The sequence below is a fragment of the Aulonocara sp. 'chitande type north' Nkhata Bay genome, linkage group LG9, assembly GCF_057382095.1.
Source record: "Aulonocara sp. 'chitande type north' Nkhata Bay isolate Kocher_YH1m ecotype deep benthic linkage group LG9, A_spYH_male_GT1.1, whole genome shotgun sequence".
NCBI lineage: Eukaryota > Metazoa > Chordata > Actinopteri > Cichliformes > Cichlidae > Aulonocara > Aulonocara sp. 'chitande type north' Nkhata Bay.
Window position 1 is genome coordinate 12,194,022 of NC_141352.1, and position 21,417 is coordinate 12,215,438.

The following is a 21,417-nucleotide window of genomic DNA, read 5'->3' on the forward strand; positions in this document are numbered from 1 at the left end:
TCCAGCAGTATCAGGGGTAAAACTCTGACAAATGTCCATTTGATTATTAATAATGTTGATGAATAAACCTTCCTTATTTTAACATGTGCTGTGGTCTGTAAAAAACAACATAATATACAACACAGTCATATAACAGGTTGGGAGGATGAGAGTTTTAGACGTGACTGATTATTTGGTGAAACTGTGATATTTTCCTCACCTCCTGTGTTGAGCTCATTGTTTCCTCTGTAGTGACTCAGCTGAGTCCAGATGGCTGAAAATGTTCCTCTGCTGCTCCGTCAGACTCTTCTCCTCCTGCTGATCAGCTGGGACACAAAACAGATCTTTGTTAGGCTCCACACTGCACTGAAGAGTCAAAGTGTCTCATATGTTCATCTGACAACACAAAGTACAAATTTCACTCTGATTGCTTGTAGAAATCTTGTGAGACGTGTTGTGCTGCAAAGTGAGGAAACTCTCTCACTCACTTATACTTCAGGAGGAACTTTGTGACATTGGCTCTAATATTCTAAGCAGCCCTTTACTATGACAGGGCCAGAAAGTCCTATTTGAAGGTTTGGGAGAAGGACCATGTTAAAGGTGGATTGGGGTTTATACACTTTGTTATGATACAGGTAAGGCTGTAAGAGCCTGAGAAGGTGTCCTGAATGAACCTCTAAAACCAGTTTTCAGCTAACGACTCTGCTTCAGTCTGGAAAACAGCAACTACAAGTTTAAAGACTCCATCAACAATTCACACCCAGCAACAGCCTGAACAGCTCCTCCTGTGGTTTCCACAAACAGGGACAGACCTGTCACTCCCCCACCCCACACTTTCAACTGCTTCAGCCCCCCAGTCCCACCACCTCCACCACTCCTAAAAGTTTGATTCTGTGCAGCCATTCCCCAACTGTCTGTGAACGGTACTGTCCTGATTCTTTGATGTTGGGCTGAGAACAAAAAAACATTACTCAGATCTTGTCCAGTCAACAACAATTATTTATTAAGCACATATGTGGGAGATGTACACGACACCACCCTCAGCGTAGTCCAGTAGATCTCAAAGAGGAAGCACTTCGATACACAGTTTTACATGTCAGGGTTCACGCCCCTTCATGCCTAAGCAGATAACATAACATGCGCCAGTGAGTTACAGTTGTCTGCAACTCCTTTTATAGTATTGATGTTTGTTCCTCACTAACGGTTTCAGCACTCTCTCACCTCCATCTGTTTCCTGTTTCTCGTTGTGAGGCCCCATGATCGTATATGACACATCCTGAGTCCATCCTGTTCATCCACAGCAGCTGACTAAAGACTAAATAATATTTTTTATGTTCTTGACATATCTGTTAATTCAGTCGAAGCTGGTCTCTATTTTGAAATCAGGTGTCCGCGCATCCTGCCGTAATACTTAGAATACAAAGGAAACACAAAGCATGGTGGAGGCTGACTTGACTTTAATTCCCAAACTGGAGGCTGGGTTGACACCAGTAGCATGTTGAGCTAATGATTAGTTTGTGTTTTTCTCCAAACACTCTCTCACTCTTCTCTCAACGTGTTCACAATAAACTGTGAACAGACACCGAGGAGAGCAGCAGAAGACCTCATTCAGGAGCTAAACTCAACATGAACTGAACTCACAGTAAAGTTAGCTCGGTGCTTACCTTTAGATGAGCCCACAAACCGAGAGAAACTCCGCGATGAAGCTGCAACTCTTTCCAAACACAGGAAACAGATCAGGGCGCAGAGACCCACGTGGTTCACGCTGATCTCGGCTACGATCCAGGAGACAAGGGTGGGCAGATCGATGCAGATATCGATCCAAACGCTGGTTTAGTTTGTTTTATCATCCAAATTCACTATTTTACTCACTTTGGATCAAGGGCGTAGATTTGGGATGGACGGAAGGGACATGTCCCCACCAATAATTTGATCTCTTTGAGTAAAGAAAAACAAAACCGATAGAAATTTAAAAAACAAAAAAAACAAAAAAACGATCTGTCAGCGTCTCGTTTCACTCACCCAGCGGTGCAGAAAGAGTTAAATTACGTTCTCTACTGGAGTCCTACGTCATGTGACAAATATGGCCAATGTGATTGGCTGAGCCTTTCAGGGAGGTCTGTTTAGTTTTAGCAGCGGCAAGCCTGCGCTGTGAGGAGGAGAGGAGGATGGCAGCAAAAAGATCCTGGATATAAGAAAGTATTTTTTTAATGATGGGTAGATGAGGCCTCATGAAGCGTTTTAGCACAAACTGTATCCATGCTGTGTCGACACAGTTTTGCTGTTTTGCTCCATACTGGCACCTGCTGGACCTTAAATATCATTGCAGGCAACTGACTTGAGACTCACAACAGACACTGATTCAATGACCTAGTCATACTTATATACACTGTATACACTGTAAGGTATTGTACTTTCCATGGAATCATTTTACATCTATATTACAAATATTGTAGACATCTTTAAAACATATTATGAATGACATTAAGTGAAAATTAAAATGAAAGTATTGTGAATGTAATATTACCCATTTGACTCAGAGTTTATTATAAATTTGTATTCAGAAAATTAGGTTTATCCAATGTATTTGCATTCAGTCTATTGCGTTTTTTGTTTTGTTTTTTACACCATTTCCCCAGCTTTGGAAAACTCACAGGAACAGATGAAGCTGGGGTACACAAAAACTGTAAAGCCAGGTGGATAAGGTTCTGATAATATGTCTTCCTATTCCCTCAGTACGTTACACTCAATCTCCACAATACTAAGGGGTTGGCAGTCCTTTATAATAAAATTCAGGACTGCCTGGTCCAGAACAGTCTTCCTAGATGAAAATAATAAAACACATATTAATTAAAACAAATGATGATAAAGATGTTCAGTGTCTATATAGGCCCACCAGTGTTCATCCTCGGTGTGTTTGTCTCCTCATTTTCATGTTTGGCTCTGTAATGCCTAAACACTGAGGAGGTGCTTTTGTTTGTGTAAGAAAGCGCCGCAGAACAGATGCGACATTTAACCTGCATAAAATGAAATAAATAATTTACACTTCAAGTCACATTGCTGTTTTTCCTATTATGGAAAATAGGACACCTACACCAGGAGATGCCGGACTAGAGCAGCGCAGATACTGAAGGACCCGTCCCATCCTGGCAACAAACTGTTCCAACTTCTGCAATCTGGTAGAAGGTTCCACATCTTCCGGGCAAGGACAGAGAGACTCAAGAGGAGCTTCTATCCCCAAGCCATCCGTGCCCTAAACACACACACCCGCCCTCTCACATCATCTATAATTGACTGAGACAGGACTCTTCCAGACACTAAACCAAGGCACAATGTACATTTCAATTCCTTTAATTTTAAATATGTTTATATTGTCTATCCTGTAAAATAGTCAGATGTCTATTCATATTAATGTACAGAATTCACCTGCTTGCTGCTACTACTGCACATTCACCCAGTGTATATACTATATGTATATACTATATGTATATAGTATATACAATTTTTGCACATGTCGAGGAGCGTGTCAGGCTACATTTCACTGTATGTTATACTTGTATAACTATGCATGTGACAAATAAAGAACCTTGAAGAACCTTGAAGAATGATAGATTACACTGAAACAAAGACAGACAAACTATTACCTTATTTGCAGTTAAAAGATCAAAATGATCCCACACAGCAGAAACATTTCTTTTTCTTTCGGGCTCCATTTTGTTATGGAGAGAGATGTGTATTATTATTATTTTTTTAATCTTTGCGAGAGTAATTTTGTGTTTTTTTGGTAGCGACTCATTCCGTTGGCAGATGCAGATGCGGTACCTTTTAAACACAGATTGGGTCGTTGGCAATGAACGATACAGCAGCTGTGTCGATCACGTGACTTTTTCTTAAAGCGACGCACGCATCGATACAGGCATCGCTAGGTGAGCTTGATACATGCGTCGGTGTGTTAGTGTTGCTGGACCCAGAAACGGCCCTAACCAATCTGGCGCCCTAGGCAAGATTTTAGGTGGCGCCCCCCTACATCAGCAGTGTAGTGTAATGTTGTAACAAATAATATTTCTATTAAATAAGCTTTACTTTGCATTTTAATTAACGTGGGATTATTTTTTTGTATTTAGAAATAATAGTACCAACTTTTTTTTTTTCAACATTTGTGGCACTGGCGTGGCGCCCCCTGATGGACGGCGCCCTTAGCATTTGCCTATACCCGCTCCACCACAACCACCCACACATGCAGGGCCTTGGAGTAGGGGTATGTCACCAGGGTGCAGAGGAGGCTACCCCCCCCCCCCCCCCCCCTCTGTCCCCTTCTGGCTGCCTCTGCCTCAATTTTATCCCACAACTTAGACATTCACATTACTCACACTCTCATTACACATACATATAGGATCTTGGGGGTGGGCACGATACACGGAGTCCAAAGTACCATCCACCCCTGGCATCGTTGCCCACCTCTCAATTTTAAATACACTTAGACATTGAGGGCTAGCAGGAGGGACCATGCGCTTACCTGCTGCTCTCTGGCAGGTAGCTCCATGCCCTCCTGGGTTTTAAATGCACCTTAGAACACACATGCATCAACACTACAATGAGCGGGTGGAGGGAGGTTTGGAGTCTTCTCTCACCCCCATTCTCTGCGACCTGCTGGAGCGGGGGGGCTAGGACTAGGAGGAGGAGTTGGCCGTCCGACTGCGGTCTGGAGTGTGGAGCCTTCCTGCTGCTGCGGAGTCGGGGCGGTCTGCCTCCCCCCACCGCAGGAAAAAGGGAAACACCACCTGGGTCTGGGTGCAGTTCCCCCCTCCAGGGGCGGGGGCACGTAGACCTGGTTTGTAGAGTACGCTTGGGGAGTGTGATCGTGTGTACAACGTCTCTTTATGTCTGTCTCCACGTTGGTTGAGTGTGGAGTAAGTGCATATGAGAGCATGAGGGCGGGAATGGATGTTTGTATCTGTGTGTGCCTGTATGTCTGTGTCTATATGTCAGGTTGGGTGTCAGGCGCCACCTCTCTGGGGACATCTCAGGCCCTCCAAGGTTTGGAGGCCTATCTCCCCCTACCACCACTTCCCCTGCCAGTGGCGGACCCCCTCAGACATCGGTGCGTTGCTGGTTCTTTGTGTCCGGGGATGGGCGTCCAGGTACACACCGGCTCACTCCTTGGCGGCCGCTTATCGGGGCCTGGAGCCTGGGGCTTGCTCGGGCCACTTCGGTCACTCAGGCGCAGCTGGCTGCCAGCGGAGCTCACGGGCGCGTCACTGCAACTCCCCCTGGCTTCTGCTCCGCGGCTGCTGAGTGAGCCCTCATCTGGGACTCTCCTCAGCTCTTTCCGGGACAGTGGCGCAGCTGCCCCTCTGTTGGTCTTCCTTGGTCTCTTGTGTTCTGGGGGCCTCTGGATGTCTGGAGTTTTGATCTCCTCCACACCTGCTTCACGCCCTGGAGGACGGGGCTGTGGCCCCCCCACACCCTCTAGCAGATTATTACATGAAGGAACCTTTTAAAAAAACAAAAAACAAGCGCGTCCATGCTCACAGGTGTACACACGGGTGATCACACCCACAAACTACACCCTTTTTGGCTCCTACCTCAAAGCACACTGTGTTCTGTTGATCTTATGTGCTGCACAATAATGTTTAACATTTAGTATTTACTGTCATATTCCCATATATCATTGTGATGTTGTTTATTCTATTACTCTTGTTCTCTTCTGCTTGCTTTCTTTTTTCTTTCTCAGCAGGTGACCCAGGTGATTGATATATGCATTTTTTTTCTCTGCCCGTTCTGTTGGTTTTTGTCTTTTGCCCTTCTCCCCCGTCCCTCTTCTCAGCGGTTTCTCTTTCCTTCTTTCTTTCTTTCTCCCCTTCTTTCCCCCAGTCAAGTCTGTCCCGTATTCAGTAAGTGAAAATAAAATAAACAATAAAAGGTGAATCAAATGGACCATTACGGCAAGGCTGGGATGGTCAGTTTGGTAAAGTAAATCCGTTGGGCATCTTTCTTTGCCTTTAGACAACCCTAACGCCTTAACGCCCACTCACATCCTGGGCCATCTGATCTCAGGAATTCACATGATAAGGTGGGGCCAGGTTTCACAATGAACGCACCCGAAACTCTGGCTGATTGGGACCCACACCCAGTTTCACACCTTGGCTCAGGCGATTAGAGGATCATCAAGGGGTCCTTTTGTCCCTCTGTGGGGGGTCACTCCCACTAGGTTTATATCTGGGACTCTCCACCATTTGACCTCAGAACTGAAGAAGCTTCACGGATGAGAGGTGAAACGTCTTCAAGCAACTTAAAGAAGTCCAGACGCTTTTCTTTGCAAGCTCCTTTGACTACGATGACCTGGATGACTGAGAACCTTCACAGACATAGAATAAATCACACACACAAGTACAATAATACAAAAATCACAAAGAACTAAAAACACTGGGTCAAGAGACCCAGGACCCTGACAGATAGGGGCAAGAGTGCCTAAAATGTTGCATAATTTTGCTAAGAGATCTGTTACTTTGTGGTAATCTTAGATGAGTAGTTTTATGGACAAAAACCAGCAGGTCATTCAGAGATGTTGGTGTCCTATAACTGAAGTAATGTTGTTAAGTCCTTAAAGTCATATTCTTTTATTGTCATGACTGTATTTTTAAATGGTTTAAAAACACGTAGAATAGCATATGTAGGCAAGTATATTTCTCCTTTTTTTTTAAAATCAAAATCCGTCCCCACCAATGCCAAAACCAAATCTACGCCCTTGCTTTGGATGAAAAAATAGCTCCGTTTATGTATATATATATATATATATATATATATATATATATATATATATATATATATATATATATATTAGGGGTGCAACGATATTCGTATCGATATTGAACCGTTCGATACAGTGCTTTCGGTTCGGTACGCATATGTATCGAACAATACAACATTTGTAATTTATTTTATCAACTTTCCTTCTGACGATGCTGTCTGTGTGGAGCGCTCAGTGAATCTGCGTTCGACTACTCCGCCTAGGCTGCACTGTCGAGCGCAGATCCACTGAGTGCTCCACACAGACAGCATAGTCAGAAGGAAGAGCGCAGGGCACCTCCCCCACCCTCATTCAGATCTGGCGTTTGGAATTATTTTGGTTTTCATGTGACGTATGACCCTGAAGGTAAGCGAGTCATGGACTAAAGTAAAACAGTATGTTGGATGTGCCATGCAATGCTCAATTACATGGGTGGGAACTAGTGTGTTAGCGCAGTTAGCTCGTTAACGTGTTGGCCGTCTAGCCCCATGCACGGGGCGATCGGCGGTAGCTCGTTAACGGAGATTTGCCGTGTTGTGGCGTTAAGGTCATTTCAACGAGATTAACCTGAAAGCACTAGTGGGAACACAACGAATATGACTGCACATTTACGCCGACATCATCCTAGTGCAAAGACAAAAACAACAAGCATGCTACTAACTTTAGCCGAGTCATTTAGACAGCTGTTAGCACATGATTCTCCTTATGCTGCTGAGAATATAGCCCAGAAGAAGCGGATAGTATAGCTTTTATTTTGGAAAGAGACATTTCTCTGTAATAAACTCTCTTTTCCAAAGATGCATGATTCCTCAATCAGATACAGGGCTTGCAATATCGCTAGCCTGACGTCCTGGGGCTAGCGATTTTTTCAGTCGGGCTACAAAAATCTATCTCTTCCCTGCCCGTCGGGCTATTGTAGGAAGGAAAAATATATGTCAATGCTTTTGCATTCTTTCAGAAATGTAGCTGGGTAATTATGTCATTGGCATCGGTGAGCCACTGTCAATATGTGACATATTGAAATCGCGTTTGAATTTGCGCTTGTTTTTTTGCTTTCACTTTGCAATTGTGCGAACTGTGTATAGAGAGCGACAGCACTGATCTGTGAGTGATGATAATTTGTGCACCAATTCCTCTGACATCGTCTTATTAATCGTTAGCTTACTATGCAAACATGACAAGTGAAATCTCCCGCAGCTTAAACATGTGAGAGGTTGATCGCGCAGAGAATCGCTTAGCTTATGTGAGTGAGTGTGTAAAAGCAGCAGGATTTATATTTGACTACGATGACCTGGATGACTGAGAACCTTCACAGACAGATATATATTTCAGTTCTGCTGAGCCAAATAAGACAGGTCAGGGTGAAAAAGTGACAGCCAAAGAAAAGCTTACCACAAAACGGAGAAGTTATGACAAATCAGACTATAAGGCAAAAAGAAAGTGCAGCTTTATGGTTTCATGGACAAAATAATTTCTGTGGCTGCAATATGACGAGCTAAATAACCAGGGCTGCACATAAGTGGTCCGCAGGTGCGCATTCGCTGTCAAAATAAAAAACACGTACAAGGGTTAGGGTTAAATTTAAAAACTGTACTTTTGAGTTAAAATATATATTTATAATTTTAATAAATGACAAATTAAAAAGGCATGAACATTTTTTTTGTATCGAAAAAATATCGAACCGTGACACCAAAGTATCGAACCGAACCGAACCGTGAATTTTGTGTATCGTTGCACCCTACATTTTATATACAGTGGAGCAAATACCAAGAACACAAATCCCTGTGAGCTCACTAGACTCCCATGTCATGTCTTCACCCAAACATTCGTGCTCTCTGCTCTCGTCTTCCCGAACTCCCTGTGTGTGCTTTCCTTTTTCGTCCACGCTCCTCCTACAGGGAAACACTAACTCCCACGGGCATACATGACCAGCATGACACTACACTTAGACACACACTAACTTGGAGTGTAACTCAACGATCCAGCGTCGAGGAGCTCTAAGCTACACTCCTATGTTACTCCCCTGACAAGTCAGATCAGCTGCAGGTGTGTAAGGTCCTTAGTTGTGGCCAAAAAACAAAACAAAAGCAAAAACAAAAACAAAGAAACCCTGGTGTATTGGCTCCATTTTTTGATAAATAATTGTATATATTTACACAATGTGTGCATAAGTTTTCAAAATACACAATTTATATTTGCATGGCTGTAGGTGGCTGTAGGTTTGCATGTGAGTGGCTGTAGTTCAGGTGGTAGAGCAGGTCATCTACTGATCGGAAGGTTGGTGGTTCGATTCCTGGCTTTCCCCAGTCTGCATGCCAAATATCCTTGGGCAAGATATTAACCCCAAATTGCTCTCCGATGCATCCATCGGAGTATGAATGTGTGTGAATGTTACTTAGAAAGCAACTAGAACAATGTGCTTGTGCGAATGGGTGAATGCACAAGTTGTGTAAAGCGCTTTGAGTGCTCAGAAGAGTAGAAAAGCACTATATAAGAACCAGTCCATTTACCATTTCAAATTATAAAATAATTTATTTAACATGTCTGTGGTTTTTACAGTAAAAAAATACTACTAGGGTAGTCTTTTGTATGATTTCAGGAATCTTGTGTTAATACAGTGTGTCAATGAAAAAACAAATAAATTCAGACACGTGAGGTTGAGCTACAAACAATGATACAAAGCAAGGCAGGAAAAAACAACCTTTCTGATCTTCTAAATTGGTACACTCCTGTAAGATCACTGAGGTCTGTGGATGCTCTCAGCTGTCCCGAGGTCCAGGTTAAACACAGAGGAGACCGGGCCTTTGCTGTGACTGCTCTTAAATTGTGGAACAAACTGTCACACGAAGACCTCTCCAACATTGGACACTTTCAAAACCCGTCTAAAAAATCCACTTATATTCCTTGGCTTTTAAATCAGGATGAGTTTGTACTACTTTTATCTTACTTCTTACTCAAATCTTCTCATTTTATGATTCTTTCATGTCTTCTTATGTTTTATCTCTTTTATCTCTTTTTATGATCTTAAATGTCCATCACCTTGGTCAACAGTTGCTGTTTTCCATGTGCTATATAAATAAATTTGACTTGACTAGACTTGACTATATATTCAGGAGTGTTGCAATGCTATGGAGGAACTGCAGTATTTGCAGGAGTTAATCATGCCAGCTAACATTAAATTTCTGATTCAAACTTTTGCATGCCAAATATCCTTGGGCAAGATACTAACCCCATGTTTGCCTACTGGTGGTGGTCAGAGGGCCCGGTGGCGCCTGTGTCCGGCAGCCTCGCCTCTGTCAGTGCGCCCCAGGGCAGCTGTGGCTACAATGTAGCTTTCCATCGCCAGTGTGTGAATGTGTGTGTGAATGGGTGAATGACTGAATGTAGTGTAAAGCGCTTTGGGGTCCTATGGACTAGAAAAGCGCTATACAAATGCAGGCCATTTACCATTTAAACTGAGATAAAAATAGAGAACAAAGGCAAATGAGATTCTCAAGAAGACTGGCCAAAGAGCATGTTTCCTAGATATTGTTTTAGAAAGAAAGTTTCGGATAACAAATGGAGTTTAAGCTGTGCAAAATGTTTATTCTGTAAACTGAATGGAGGAAAACCCAGCCAACAACAGATGGCAGACCTGCCAGAGGAAAGAGTGGTTCCAGATCTGCAACCTTTCAGAAACGTTGGTCTAGATTATTTTGGTCCACTTGTTGTGAAAAGAGGGCGCAGTATTGTAAGATGGTATGTAGTAGCGTTCACTTGCATAACAAGCAGAGCCGTGCACCTCGAAGGGGATTACTTTTTAGATACTGACTCATGCTTTATTGCACCATCAGAAAAGCTATCACAGGACACAAATGACCTCCAAGCATTAACACCGAACCACTTCCTCGTCATGAAGTGAAAACCAGCTCTTAAGGGCCCCTGAATGATTTTCTCCATCTGGAAAGAACAGGCCTGTTGCAACCTGTAATATGTCCTTTTTCTTGGCATCCTTGCAAATGTCTATTTTTCTTGTTCCTCCTCCTCATCTAGCTCTAACCTGCTTGAAAACCTCAGTGTCTTCATCATAATGCATCCATCCTATTTCTATTTTTCTATTTCTCTTCAGAGCATTTCTTTTATGGGTTGTTTGGAAATGTTCTTTTTGCCGTGTGCTACTGCCATCATCTTCAGATAATTTTCTTTTGGACAGTTTGGATTTCAGCCATTCAAAAAGCGCTGACTTGCGGCTGCTGCCCCTCCGTCTGTAAAATCCAAATACTGCTAGACAATCACCGTATGATGGCAAATAAGTCTTCAGCTCCTCATCTGTCATTAGACTTATGACACTGGCATCAATCTAAAGATGGAAAAATAATTTAATTTATTAAAACAACCAGCCTTGAAAATACAATCCTATTTTTAACTTAAGAACAATGAGGAAAAGTTGCATTTCAACCAGTATCTTGTTGGAATTAAGTACCTTCTCATTCTCCAAGGTCTGTATAAATTCCTCAGAGACTTCTCTTTGTTTCAAGAATTCAGTCAAGTCTCCCATGCTGTAAGGAAGGATGTAAATTAAAATTACCTATTATAAAGCCACCATGTTATCATCAAAGTATCTGTGCCTACCTACATTATGAGCTCTGACTATGGTGGGGAAGTGGGAATGGCATTTTTAAGTGTCCATTTGCACTGTAACTACAATCAGCATCACAATACAGTCAATCCCACCTTTTCCCATTTGCCTGGTTACATTTTTATTGGTTTTGTTCCTTATTTATATAGTTTTCAGTCATATTCCCTGTTTTGGGTGATTTGTGGTTTTGTTTTATATAGTGCTGTACACTTATTACGTATGCTTTCAGCAAAACGTCTGTTTCATCAGACGTAACAGGTGTCATTAGCGTGTAACAGAAACCTTATAGGTACCTTTGGTTAACCTTCACATTGCATTCTATTCAACTTTGTATGTAACAATCGCTGTCACACTGTTTTGTATACCTTTTATCCAGTTATCATTTGTAGGAAGGTATTCAAAGCTGAAGAGCCTGGCGCCATTTGTTGTTATACAGTAGCTCACGACACAATCTAGTTTTGAGTGCGCACCCGTTTGATTTATTAACTCAAAAATTTGAGAAAAGTAACTCAAAATTTCGAGTTAGCGCTGCCAATCAGTAATCTACGTGAATGACGTCATTTCCTTGTTACCCGGAAGCTGAAGCCCTCAGCTACAAATGCTACAGCTAAGCTACCGGTATTACATCCAGTCGTGAATGCACAGATTGCTGAGTGTTTTCAGCCTGGCTTCACAAATGATAAAATCCCTGTGTTATTAGCTGAATCACATGGTGTTACTATCAGCAAACGTACTCGCGAAAGCACCAATTTGTTGGGATCCATTTTTGAGTGCGCGTTCCTCTGCGCCATATGCTTCCGGGTAACAAGGAAGCGACCTCATTCACGTAGATTTTTGATTGGCAGAGCTAACTCGAAATTTTGAGAAAAGTAACTTGAAATTTTGAGAAAAGTAACTCGAAATTTTGAGAAAAGTAACTCGAAATTTTGAGTTATGGATACTATTTTTTTGGTTTTTATTTAGTGGCGGAAACCGGCTTCCATATATATATACGTATGTGTAGCCGTTATATGAGGGATTAACTATGTGACTTACTGAAAGTTTGTCTGCTTTAGTTTTTTTTCATTGTCAGTCGATCAATCAATCAATTCGACATGTGCAGGTTGCCCTGCAGTGAAATGAGACACCCCCCCCCCCCCCCCATCACATAGGGATACAGGTTGGAAATCGGTAGCGTTACAGAAAAAACACTGAAATATACACTACAATGGGAGGGTATAAGAGGAAAAACAGAGACCTCTACTCATGCTGGGCTCCTGGGAGGACAGCATGAGAACAGGAAACAAAAAAATCCTCTGCACAGAAAAGCACATAAATGTCCACAGCACAACATTATGGAACACGTGACAAGCCACAGGGTTGGGTAGGGGGTGAGGAGTAATCCGAAGCAAACACAGCAGCCATCCTGCCCAGTGCTACCATTCCAGCGCGGGCTCACCGCTGGCCGTGTTCCCCAGGAGGGAACAAGCATTGAAGGCATTTGGAAAGGGAGGGGGGATGAGTGTGTGCTTATCAGTGTATATGTATGTGTGTGCATGTCCAGAGTTCAGCTAAGATAGTGTCCTTCACCCTGCTAGGCTAAGTAAACAGTCTACCAGACAACCCAGGTGGCCTTGCATGGAATGGGAAGAACAGTCTAAACACAGTCCATTATCAGAGTGTTGTTGTTCAGCTCCAGCCTTGAGTTTAGAAACAGACTGTGAGAGAGTGTTCCAGGGAAAAGTAAAAACACCAGACAAGAAAAGGACATAAGAAGCTAAGCAGGGAAGATAAGGGAGAGGAGAGGAGAAAAAGTGCGACCGCCTTCACCGAGAGCCAAACGAGTTTTGTGTATGTGTTGGGTGTGTATGTGCATTACCTTTTATGTTTTATTGTCTAACACTAAATAAAAAGATTAGGAAAAAAAGGTTTTGAATATTTTATTTTTCTTACATTTCAGGTCAGATTTTTAATACAGTGGGGCAAAAAAGTATTTAGTCAGCCACCGATTGTGCAAGTTCCCCCACCTAAAATGATGACAGAGGTCAGTAATTTGCACCAGAGGTACACTTCAACTGTGAGAGACAGAATGTGAAAAAAGTATTTTGGCCCATTCCTCCATGCAGATCTTCTCGAGAGCAGTGATGTTTTGGGGCTGTCACCGAGCAACACGGACTTTCAACTCCCGCCACAGATTTTCTATGGGGTTGAGGTCTGGAGACTGGCTAGGCCACTCCAGGACTTTCAAATGCTCCTTTGTTGCCCGGGCGGTGTGTTTTGGATCATTGTCATGTTGGAAGACCCAGCCTCGTTTCATCTTCAAAGTTCTCACTGATGGAAGGAGGTTTTGGCTCAAAATCTCACGATACATGGCCCCATTCATTCCGTCCTTAACACGGATCAGTCGTCCTGTCCCCTTGGCAGAAAAACAGCCCCATAGCATGATGTTTCCACCCCCATGCTTCACAGTAGGTATGGTGTTCTTGGGATGCAACTCAGTATTCGTCTTCCTCCAAACACGACGAGTTGAGTTTATACCAAAAAGTTCTACTTTGGTTTCATCTGACCACATGACATTCTCCCAATCCTCTGCTGTATCATCCATGTGCTCTCTGGCAAACTTCAGACGGGCCTGGACATGCACTGGCTTCAGCAGCGGAACACGTCTGGCACTGCGGGATTTGATTCCCTGCCGTTGTAGTGTGTTACTGATGGTGACCTTTGTTACTTTGGTCCCAGCTCTCTGCAGGTCATTCACCAGGTCCCCCCGTGTGGTTCTGGGATCTTTGCTCACCGTTCTCATGATCATTTTGACCCCACGGGATGAGATCTTGCGTGGAGCCCCAGATCGTGGGAGATTATCAGTGGTCTTGTATGTCTTCCATTTTCTGATGATTGCTCCCACAGTTGATTTTTTCACACCAAGCTGCTTGCCTATTGTAGATTCACTCTTCCCAGTCTGGTGCAGGTCTACAATACTTTTCCTGGTGTCCTTCGAAAGCTCTTTGTTCTTGGCCATGGCGGAGTTTGGAGTCTGACTGTTTGAGGCTGTGGACAGGTGTCTTTTTTACAGATGATGAGTTCAAACAGGTGCCATTCATACAGGTAACGAGTGGGGGACAGCAAAGCTTCTTACAGAAGACGTTACAGGTCTGTGAGAGCCAGAGATTTTCCTTGTTTGAGGTGACCAAATACTTATTTTCCACCCTAATTTACGAATAAATTCTTTACAAATCCTACCATGTGGATTCATGGATTTTTTTTTCACATTCTGTCTCTCACAGTTGAAGTGTACCTCTGGTGCAAATTACTGACCTCTGTCATCATTTTAAGTGGGGGAACTTGCACAATCGGTGGCTGACTAAATACTTTTTTTGCCCTACTGTAAGTTGCAGGAACCCTGTTCAGTAGTGATGTGACGTTCTGTATCGAGGCTTCGAAGCTTGTGTCGAGTAATGGAGGGGGCGTTTCCGCGATGCGCATATCGAGGCTTGCTTCATTTATGGGAGGAGCTGAAAATGATGACGTCCGAAGCCTCGCTGCCCGGCTGTACCACGTGACTGGTTCATGAAGTGGTTCGAACTTTGCCGCGAGATATGACAGCGATATAAACCCCTCAGACTTCATTCAAAAATGTGGGTGTTTGATGGAGAGTTGCGGTTAGTGAGAGTTTGGAGACAGTTTGGAGGTTTATGAGAGTGAGGAGAGAAAGTCAGGAGAGAATGGAGCCAGCTAAGAAGAGGAGGATGTCCTCCCCTGTGTGGTAACATTTTGATCTTATTCCTCCCAACAAGGTATGTAAATTTCTACAGAAGATGTATTTTCATAATACTGATGGTGCAATACAATATATGTTAAGCTGTCTTTACTTTTGTACAAGGTGAAGTGTTTGCTATGTGCCAGGGAGCTGGGATATAACAACAACACCTCATCCATGCTTAGGCACTACAGAGCTTTGCATGAGAATAAGGGGAACACCGATTGAGAAGCAAGAGGTGAGCCATCAAATGCCATAATATAGCATGCAGTAATGTTACTAAATGATATAACAATATTATACAACTGTAATAAGTTACGTGTGTGATATTTATATTTGTGCTTTGTCTTTATTGTCTTTCCTCAGAGAACAATCTCAAATAGATGAAGACCTGGTCAGCATGGTGATTGAGGACTCCCAGCCATTTAGCATTGTGGAGGACAAAGGATTCAAAAGAGTTGTTAAATCATTAAATCCTAGCTATGTTCTCCCCACTAAAAAGGACGTAAAAAAATTTAGTTTTTACAGAATAAAATGTGAACAGGCAGGACTGAGGCCTCAGTGTGTAGCTGTCCATACCTCAACGTTACAAAAGCACAACCACTGTCCTCACCTCACAGTAAATGATCATTTCCATTTTAAGCATTTCCAAATGATCATTTTCCATACTGCCAGTATAAATATACACAGTATGCTGCCATCACTACAATATAGATGTTTTACACACTCCTTTTGTTGTTGACTGTGTGCAAAAGGCCACACTCTTCAAATTCTTGCCAACTAATATTTTTATGTCCAGTAGGTGTCCTACTAGAGCAAATGAAGCTTCAAGAAGCTTTGTGCTGGGGTGAACCAATTGGATGAAAAGCTTCAGTGCTTCATGAAGCTTCATCTGCCTATCACTACTGTTCAGTGTGAGTGGAGAACAGCCAAGTCTCCTCCTCTGATAAACCTCCATCTGTGCCACTGAAAACAGTTCATCTGACTGTGACTGTAAACATGTTTCCATTTGTCACTTCAGTCTTTACTCTGAAAAACAGGAAGCGAAATCACAGCTCAAACTATTTCTTTGTCTAACATTTTAAATGTTTATTTAACATTTTCAAGACTTCATGTTCAAAATACATTCAATAAAAACTTGATAAGGTAAGATTATTTATATAGCACAATTCAACAACAAGGTGATTCAAAGTGCTTTACAGAGACATTAAAAAAATAAAATAAAATGAAAAGCATGATTTAAAATGGATTAAAAAACAGTAGATAAAATCAGAACAGTAGATAAAATCAGTAGTTAAAATGTAAGTTTTGAAATTTAAGCTTAACCCTCCTGCCATCCTTTAAAAAACTCACACCCATCACCCTAGGGACCATTCTCAGCCACGGCATAAAAAGACCATATATCCATATTTTATTCCACTTTAAATTAGCCAACCTTGTAAAACTACTTCTCCCTGAAATATTCATGTAAAGTTTTAATTATATTTTCGTTGTTTTAACCCTTCAAATCCCAGTGTTATTACATGAGCGCCCTGTGTTATAAGCCCCAAAAACCAAAAAACGAAACTAAATATTTCCACAAAAAACCAGTTTAAGTAATATGTGATTGTCATTATAAGTAGGCCTTTAGATGGACCAAAGATTGGCACCAACATACATTTTGACCTGCCATTATTTTTTTTGCATTTTTTTTGCAATTTAAAAATTAAAACTTCAAGGCCCTGAGTCTTCATTGACATCCAAGAAAAGAAGAAAAAATAAAATCATATGATGATAATTTGGGGTTGAAAAATAGCGTTTATAATGGAAGTCAATGGGCAGAAAATGGTCCCCAGGGTGATGGGTGTGGGGGTTTCTGCTGCTCAGCCATTTTAGGCTGATTTAAGGAATTCACACTGGAATATTAACATTGACAGGTAAAAACTATCCTGTGGCAAGTTTGGTTATATTCCACTGAACACAGTGGAAATGGCAGCCATTTAACACATAGCAGTGGCACAAAAAGGTCCCAAGAAGGCAGGAGGGTTAAAAGTGTGGATTTGGTGTTTTATTCAAATGCAGCTGAGAACAGGTGAATCTTCAACCTGGATTTAAATAAACTCAGTGTTTCAGCTGATGTGAGGCTTTCTGGGAGTTTGTTCCAGATATATGGAGCATAAAAGCTGAATGCAGCTTCTCCGTATCTGGTTCTGACTCTGGGAACTGATAAAAGACCGGATCCAGATGACCTGAGGGATCTGGAAGGTTCATACTGGGTCAGGAGGTCACTGATAACATGACAACAGATTTTTTCATCCAACTGCTGAAGCAAAGCAAACCACTCAACATGAACACTGAAGTAGAACAGTTTAGAAAGCTTAAAATGGAACTAGGGAACCATTTTCATTCATAGTTGCCTCATCAGATCTTTACAGGAGATTCCATCTGAACTCTGTGGAGCCTGATCTCAGGAGTTTTGAGTCTGACCCTGAAAGCAGAAGAGGATCTTTCTGTCTCTGCAGATTCACTGTGATGGGAGTGATTTCAGCCCTGAGTGATCAAGGTGATGTTTGCACAGAGCAGATAATTTAGTGAATGTTTTGGGACATTGGTAACAGTGAAACAGTTTTTTAGTAACGTGGGATCGTTTGTGTTCGGTGTATGAACTGAGATTCCTGAAGCTCTTGTCACACTGGTCACAGCTGTAGTTTCCTTCCATGTGTGTACGTTCATGCTTGTTACAATGACATGAGCGTGAAAAGCTTTTGTCACAGTGTCTGCACTTGTATGGTTTCTCTCCTGTGTGGACTCGTTTGTGTGTTTTAAGCCCATCTGCAGTGGTGAAGGATGACCCACACTGATCACAGAGGTGCTCTTTAACCCCACTGTGAATCAGTTCATGTTGTTTTAATCTACTTGATGTGGTGAAACTTCGCCCACATTCTTTGCAGTGTTCCAGTTTGTCTCCAGTGTGTTCACGTTGATGTGTTTTTAGGCTTTTTCTATGGCTGAAAGTTTTTCCACAAAGGTCACAATGAAACTCTTTCCCACCACCACAGTGATGACAGGGTTGAGAACTGGATCCATCTGTGTCGCTCTGCTTCTAAACAAAGACACAGTGTAAGTTAGTCCTTCAGCATTTTTATCCTGAACGTCGCCTGAAATAAAGAGCATCTCTGCAGACGTCCAATTACATTTGACTGTTTCAGTTAACACACTCAGTTTAGTGGGCTGTAAAAACTACAATACTACCACCATAATACTACATTAATACTGATACTACTAATATGTTACAATAACATCTGACTTGCACTAAAGTACTACTATCCTAATATCTGCAGGGTACCAACACAGTGCAAAACTACTAATGTAACACTGCAATAATACTAATTTAATACTGCATTAATAACACTAACTGTGTAGTTATAACACTCAGCTGAATGGGACACAAGAAAAACACTACTACCCCCATGACACTGCAATTATAATATTAAATGAGTATTTTAACACTACTACTATACTACAATACTATTATGTAACAACACAACTTTGTTAACCATAATAGAAGATTACTGAATGTTTGGTTTTGTACTTATTTTCATTAGTGTTTTATTTTATTCCATGTACTCCTAACAGAGGAATCAGGCTCTGTAAACAAAAGGCCATTTATGTGGAAATAATAACAATGTCATTATATACCAGGAAACTGCCTGAACATTAAATAACACCATCATATTAATTTTCAGCACTTTTAGTTTTTCATGATCCTGTAAACAAAAATCACAACTGAAATGAAAATCTGAATAATCACTCAGAGCTGCTTTTCCATGCAGTAGAATTGCTAACATGCTAACACAGTTTAATGAGCAGAGTTGTTCCAAACAGTCAGGCTAAAATGACAAAATACAAATATAAATACATACCTCACAGTAACTGCACTTGTAGAGTCTCTTTCTGGTGTGGATCTGTTGGTGTTCTCTCAGGTAACGTGGAGCTTTAAAAGACTTCTCACACAGGTCGCATTTGTAAGGTCTCCCCTCAGTGTGGGTAAACATGTGGCGTTGTAACAATGTGTTGTTTATAAACTGTTTGCCACACTGATCACAGCAGTACACTTTAACTCCAGTGTGGATGAGTTGGTGTCTTTTTAGAGCACTCTTCCAGAAAAAAGACTTTCCACACAAGTCACAGCTGAATTGTCTCTCTCCAGTGTGGATGACCTGATGCTGTTTTAGTTCATACTTCCAAGTAAAATCCTTCCCACACTCGTCACAGGTGTATGTTTTCTCTCCCTTTCTTCTGTGAGGTTTGTCGGCCTCCTGAGAGCGCTGACTTCTCGCTCCATGTTGGTCCTGCAGTGACAGAGATACAAACAGAGGCAGTGAGTGAAATGCAGTCGTGGAACAAACTCAACCTTCAAACTCCCTCCATTAACACTAGTTTTAAACCTGAAGGTGGAGTGTGGCACCAAGCACCTTAAAGACATCTTATCCCCACCTGCTGGTAGTTCTAACACATTACATCCAACCTGGTCTTAAAAATAATTCATGACTGTTCAAACACTCTAAAATCATTTTTCCTTATTTTCCTTACTTTTACTCCCCACATTAAAAAAAGGACTTTCTACTCATTACATTTTCAAAACAGACTTTTTACTTTTGGTTTGAGGAATTTGAGGGGAGTTATTTCATCACTAAGGGCATCAAACTGATTTGAGCCTGAAAAGTAACACATGAAAGACAATCCTGATCGTGTACTAATCACCAGGGTGTGAAACATAAAAAGAGATGAAAGAGGCAAAACTGTGAGTCATAGTCAGGAGTTAAAGTGAGACGTTGTTCTTCTTTCTTTTTTGCACAGCACCTGAACAAACAGGTAATTTCAAATGCAGCGTTTCTATCAACAAACATCAGCAAACACACAAACTGTTTGTGTGCAGTTTGTCTCACAGTGTATTGCTGGCTAAAGGTCCAGCTGCTGTACATCACAGGGAGAGAAAAGAAAGAGAGCTAACTTCACTCAGAGATGGAGAAAGATAAGACACACAGGACAGGAGAGGAAGAAGAGAGGTTAGATTTAAAGGGAAGGACTGCTCAGTGGGATTTGATCAACTGGAGATTAAAGCTTACATGTAAGTCCTCATGTGTTGAAATCAGATATTGGGTCTGTACATGTGACATTGTGTTTTTTCAGGTTGTGAAAGATGCTGCAAAACAATCTGAAGCAGATTAACTGTGTTATTTAAAGACTGCATGAAGATCCTCTGCAGGTTAGTGCAGGATAAACAGGTTAGTTTGCTGAACTGTGATTTAAAGTAAAGAACAGTGTGTGACTGGTGCACAGTGACTGTGGTGCTCATGTCACAGTTAGATTAAGTGTAGCAGAGATTCATTTAAACTGAAGCTCATGATGCTGACATTCATTCACTGAGTTCCACCTTCATACCAACAGTATAGTGTCTAATATAAAGACAGTGTACTGTCAGTGTAGAGGATGGAAATCAGCCAGGACAGCTCATGAAACATCTGCTGACATCTGGTTGAAATCAGTTGTGTACATCCACAGAGAGCAGCAGGTCAGCTGATCACAGCCTGTAATTTAAGAAAATCTACTGGAGCTCTCAACAGAAATTATTGTGAGCTGTGATTCTTTTCCCCACGCTGAGCCACTACAGCTGATTTTAGGGTTCCCACCTGCTCAATCCCACTTTAACCTCTTCCCTGCTCATGTTCCTGTTTAGAGGCAAAGTCACCCTCTACAATGTAGGCAACAGAAAATACACATATGTTTTATTTTCCTTCATTCGGGCTGCTGTTGTGATGCTTTGAATGTGTATTTTTGGGGTGAAGAACAAAATGTTATGTCCATTTGATTAATAAATAATTTCGATGAATAAGCCTTACACATGTGCTGTGGTCTCTAAAAAACAACATAATATGCAACACAGTCATATAACAGGTTGGGAGGATGAGAGTTTTAGACGTGACTGAGTATTTGGTGAAACTGTGATATTTTCCTCACCTTCTGTGTTGAGCTCATCGTTTCCTCTGTAGTGACTCAGCTGAGTCCAGATGGCTGAAAATGTTCCTCTGCTGCTCCGTCAGACTCTTCTCCTCCTGCTGATCAGCTGGGACACAAAACAGATCTTTGTTAGGCTCCACACTGCACTGAAGAGTCAAAGTGTCTCATATGTTCATCTGACAACACAAAGTACAAATTTCACTCTGATTGCTTGTAGAAATCTTGTGAGACGTGTTGTGCTGCAAAGTGAGGAAACTCTCTCACTCACTTATACTTCAGGAGGAACTTTGTGAC

General features: G+C 41.9%; 2 protein-coding genes across 3 annotated transcripts in view; both read right to left on the minus strand.

Annotated features, from left to right (window-relative positions):
- The window catches only part of LOC147321740 (uncharacterized), a 48,007-nt gene extending 47,219 nt beyond the window's left edge, over nucleotides 1–788 (minus strand). Inside the window, exon 1 of the mRNA XM_086305809.1 lies at nucleotides 200–788. Coding sequence (XP_086161935.1) covers nucleotides 200–217 — 18 coding nt within the window. The 5' untranslated portion in view covers nucleotides 218–788. The remainder of the gene's footprint in view (nucleotides 1–199) is intronic.
- A 15,402-nt stretch (nucleotides 789–16,190) lies between these two features.
- Nucleotides 16,191–21,290, minus strand: LOC147321741 (uncharacterized). 2 transcript variants are annotated; one of them, XM_086305876.1, is made up of 3 exons: nucleotides 21,124–21,290; nucleotides 19,026–19,454; nucleotides 16,191–18,202 (listed from the first exon to the last, which is right to left on the minus strand). In XM_086305876.1, exons 1-3 carry the CDS (start codon nucleotides 21,139–21,141, stop codon nucleotides 17,627–17,629), a joined length of 1,023 nt encoding a protein of 340 aa, XP_086162002.1. In that variant the 5' UTR covers nucleotides 21,142–21,290; the 3' UTR covers nucleotides 16,191–17,626. The 2 variants fall into 2 exon arrangements, with proteins under 2 accessions (XP_086162002.1, XP_086162001.1); XM_086305875.1 differs by having other exon boundaries at nucleotides 16,191–18,205.
- Nucleotides 21,291–21,417: the final 127 nt, after the last annotated feature.

Coding starts and splice junctions, on each gene's coding strand:
- LOC147321741 (XM_086305875.1), bottom strand. Junction 18,206..19,025: donor ACAAGTGCAGTTACTGTGAG/GTATGTATTTAT, acceptor GTCTTTGTTTAG/AAGCAGAGCGACACAGATGG.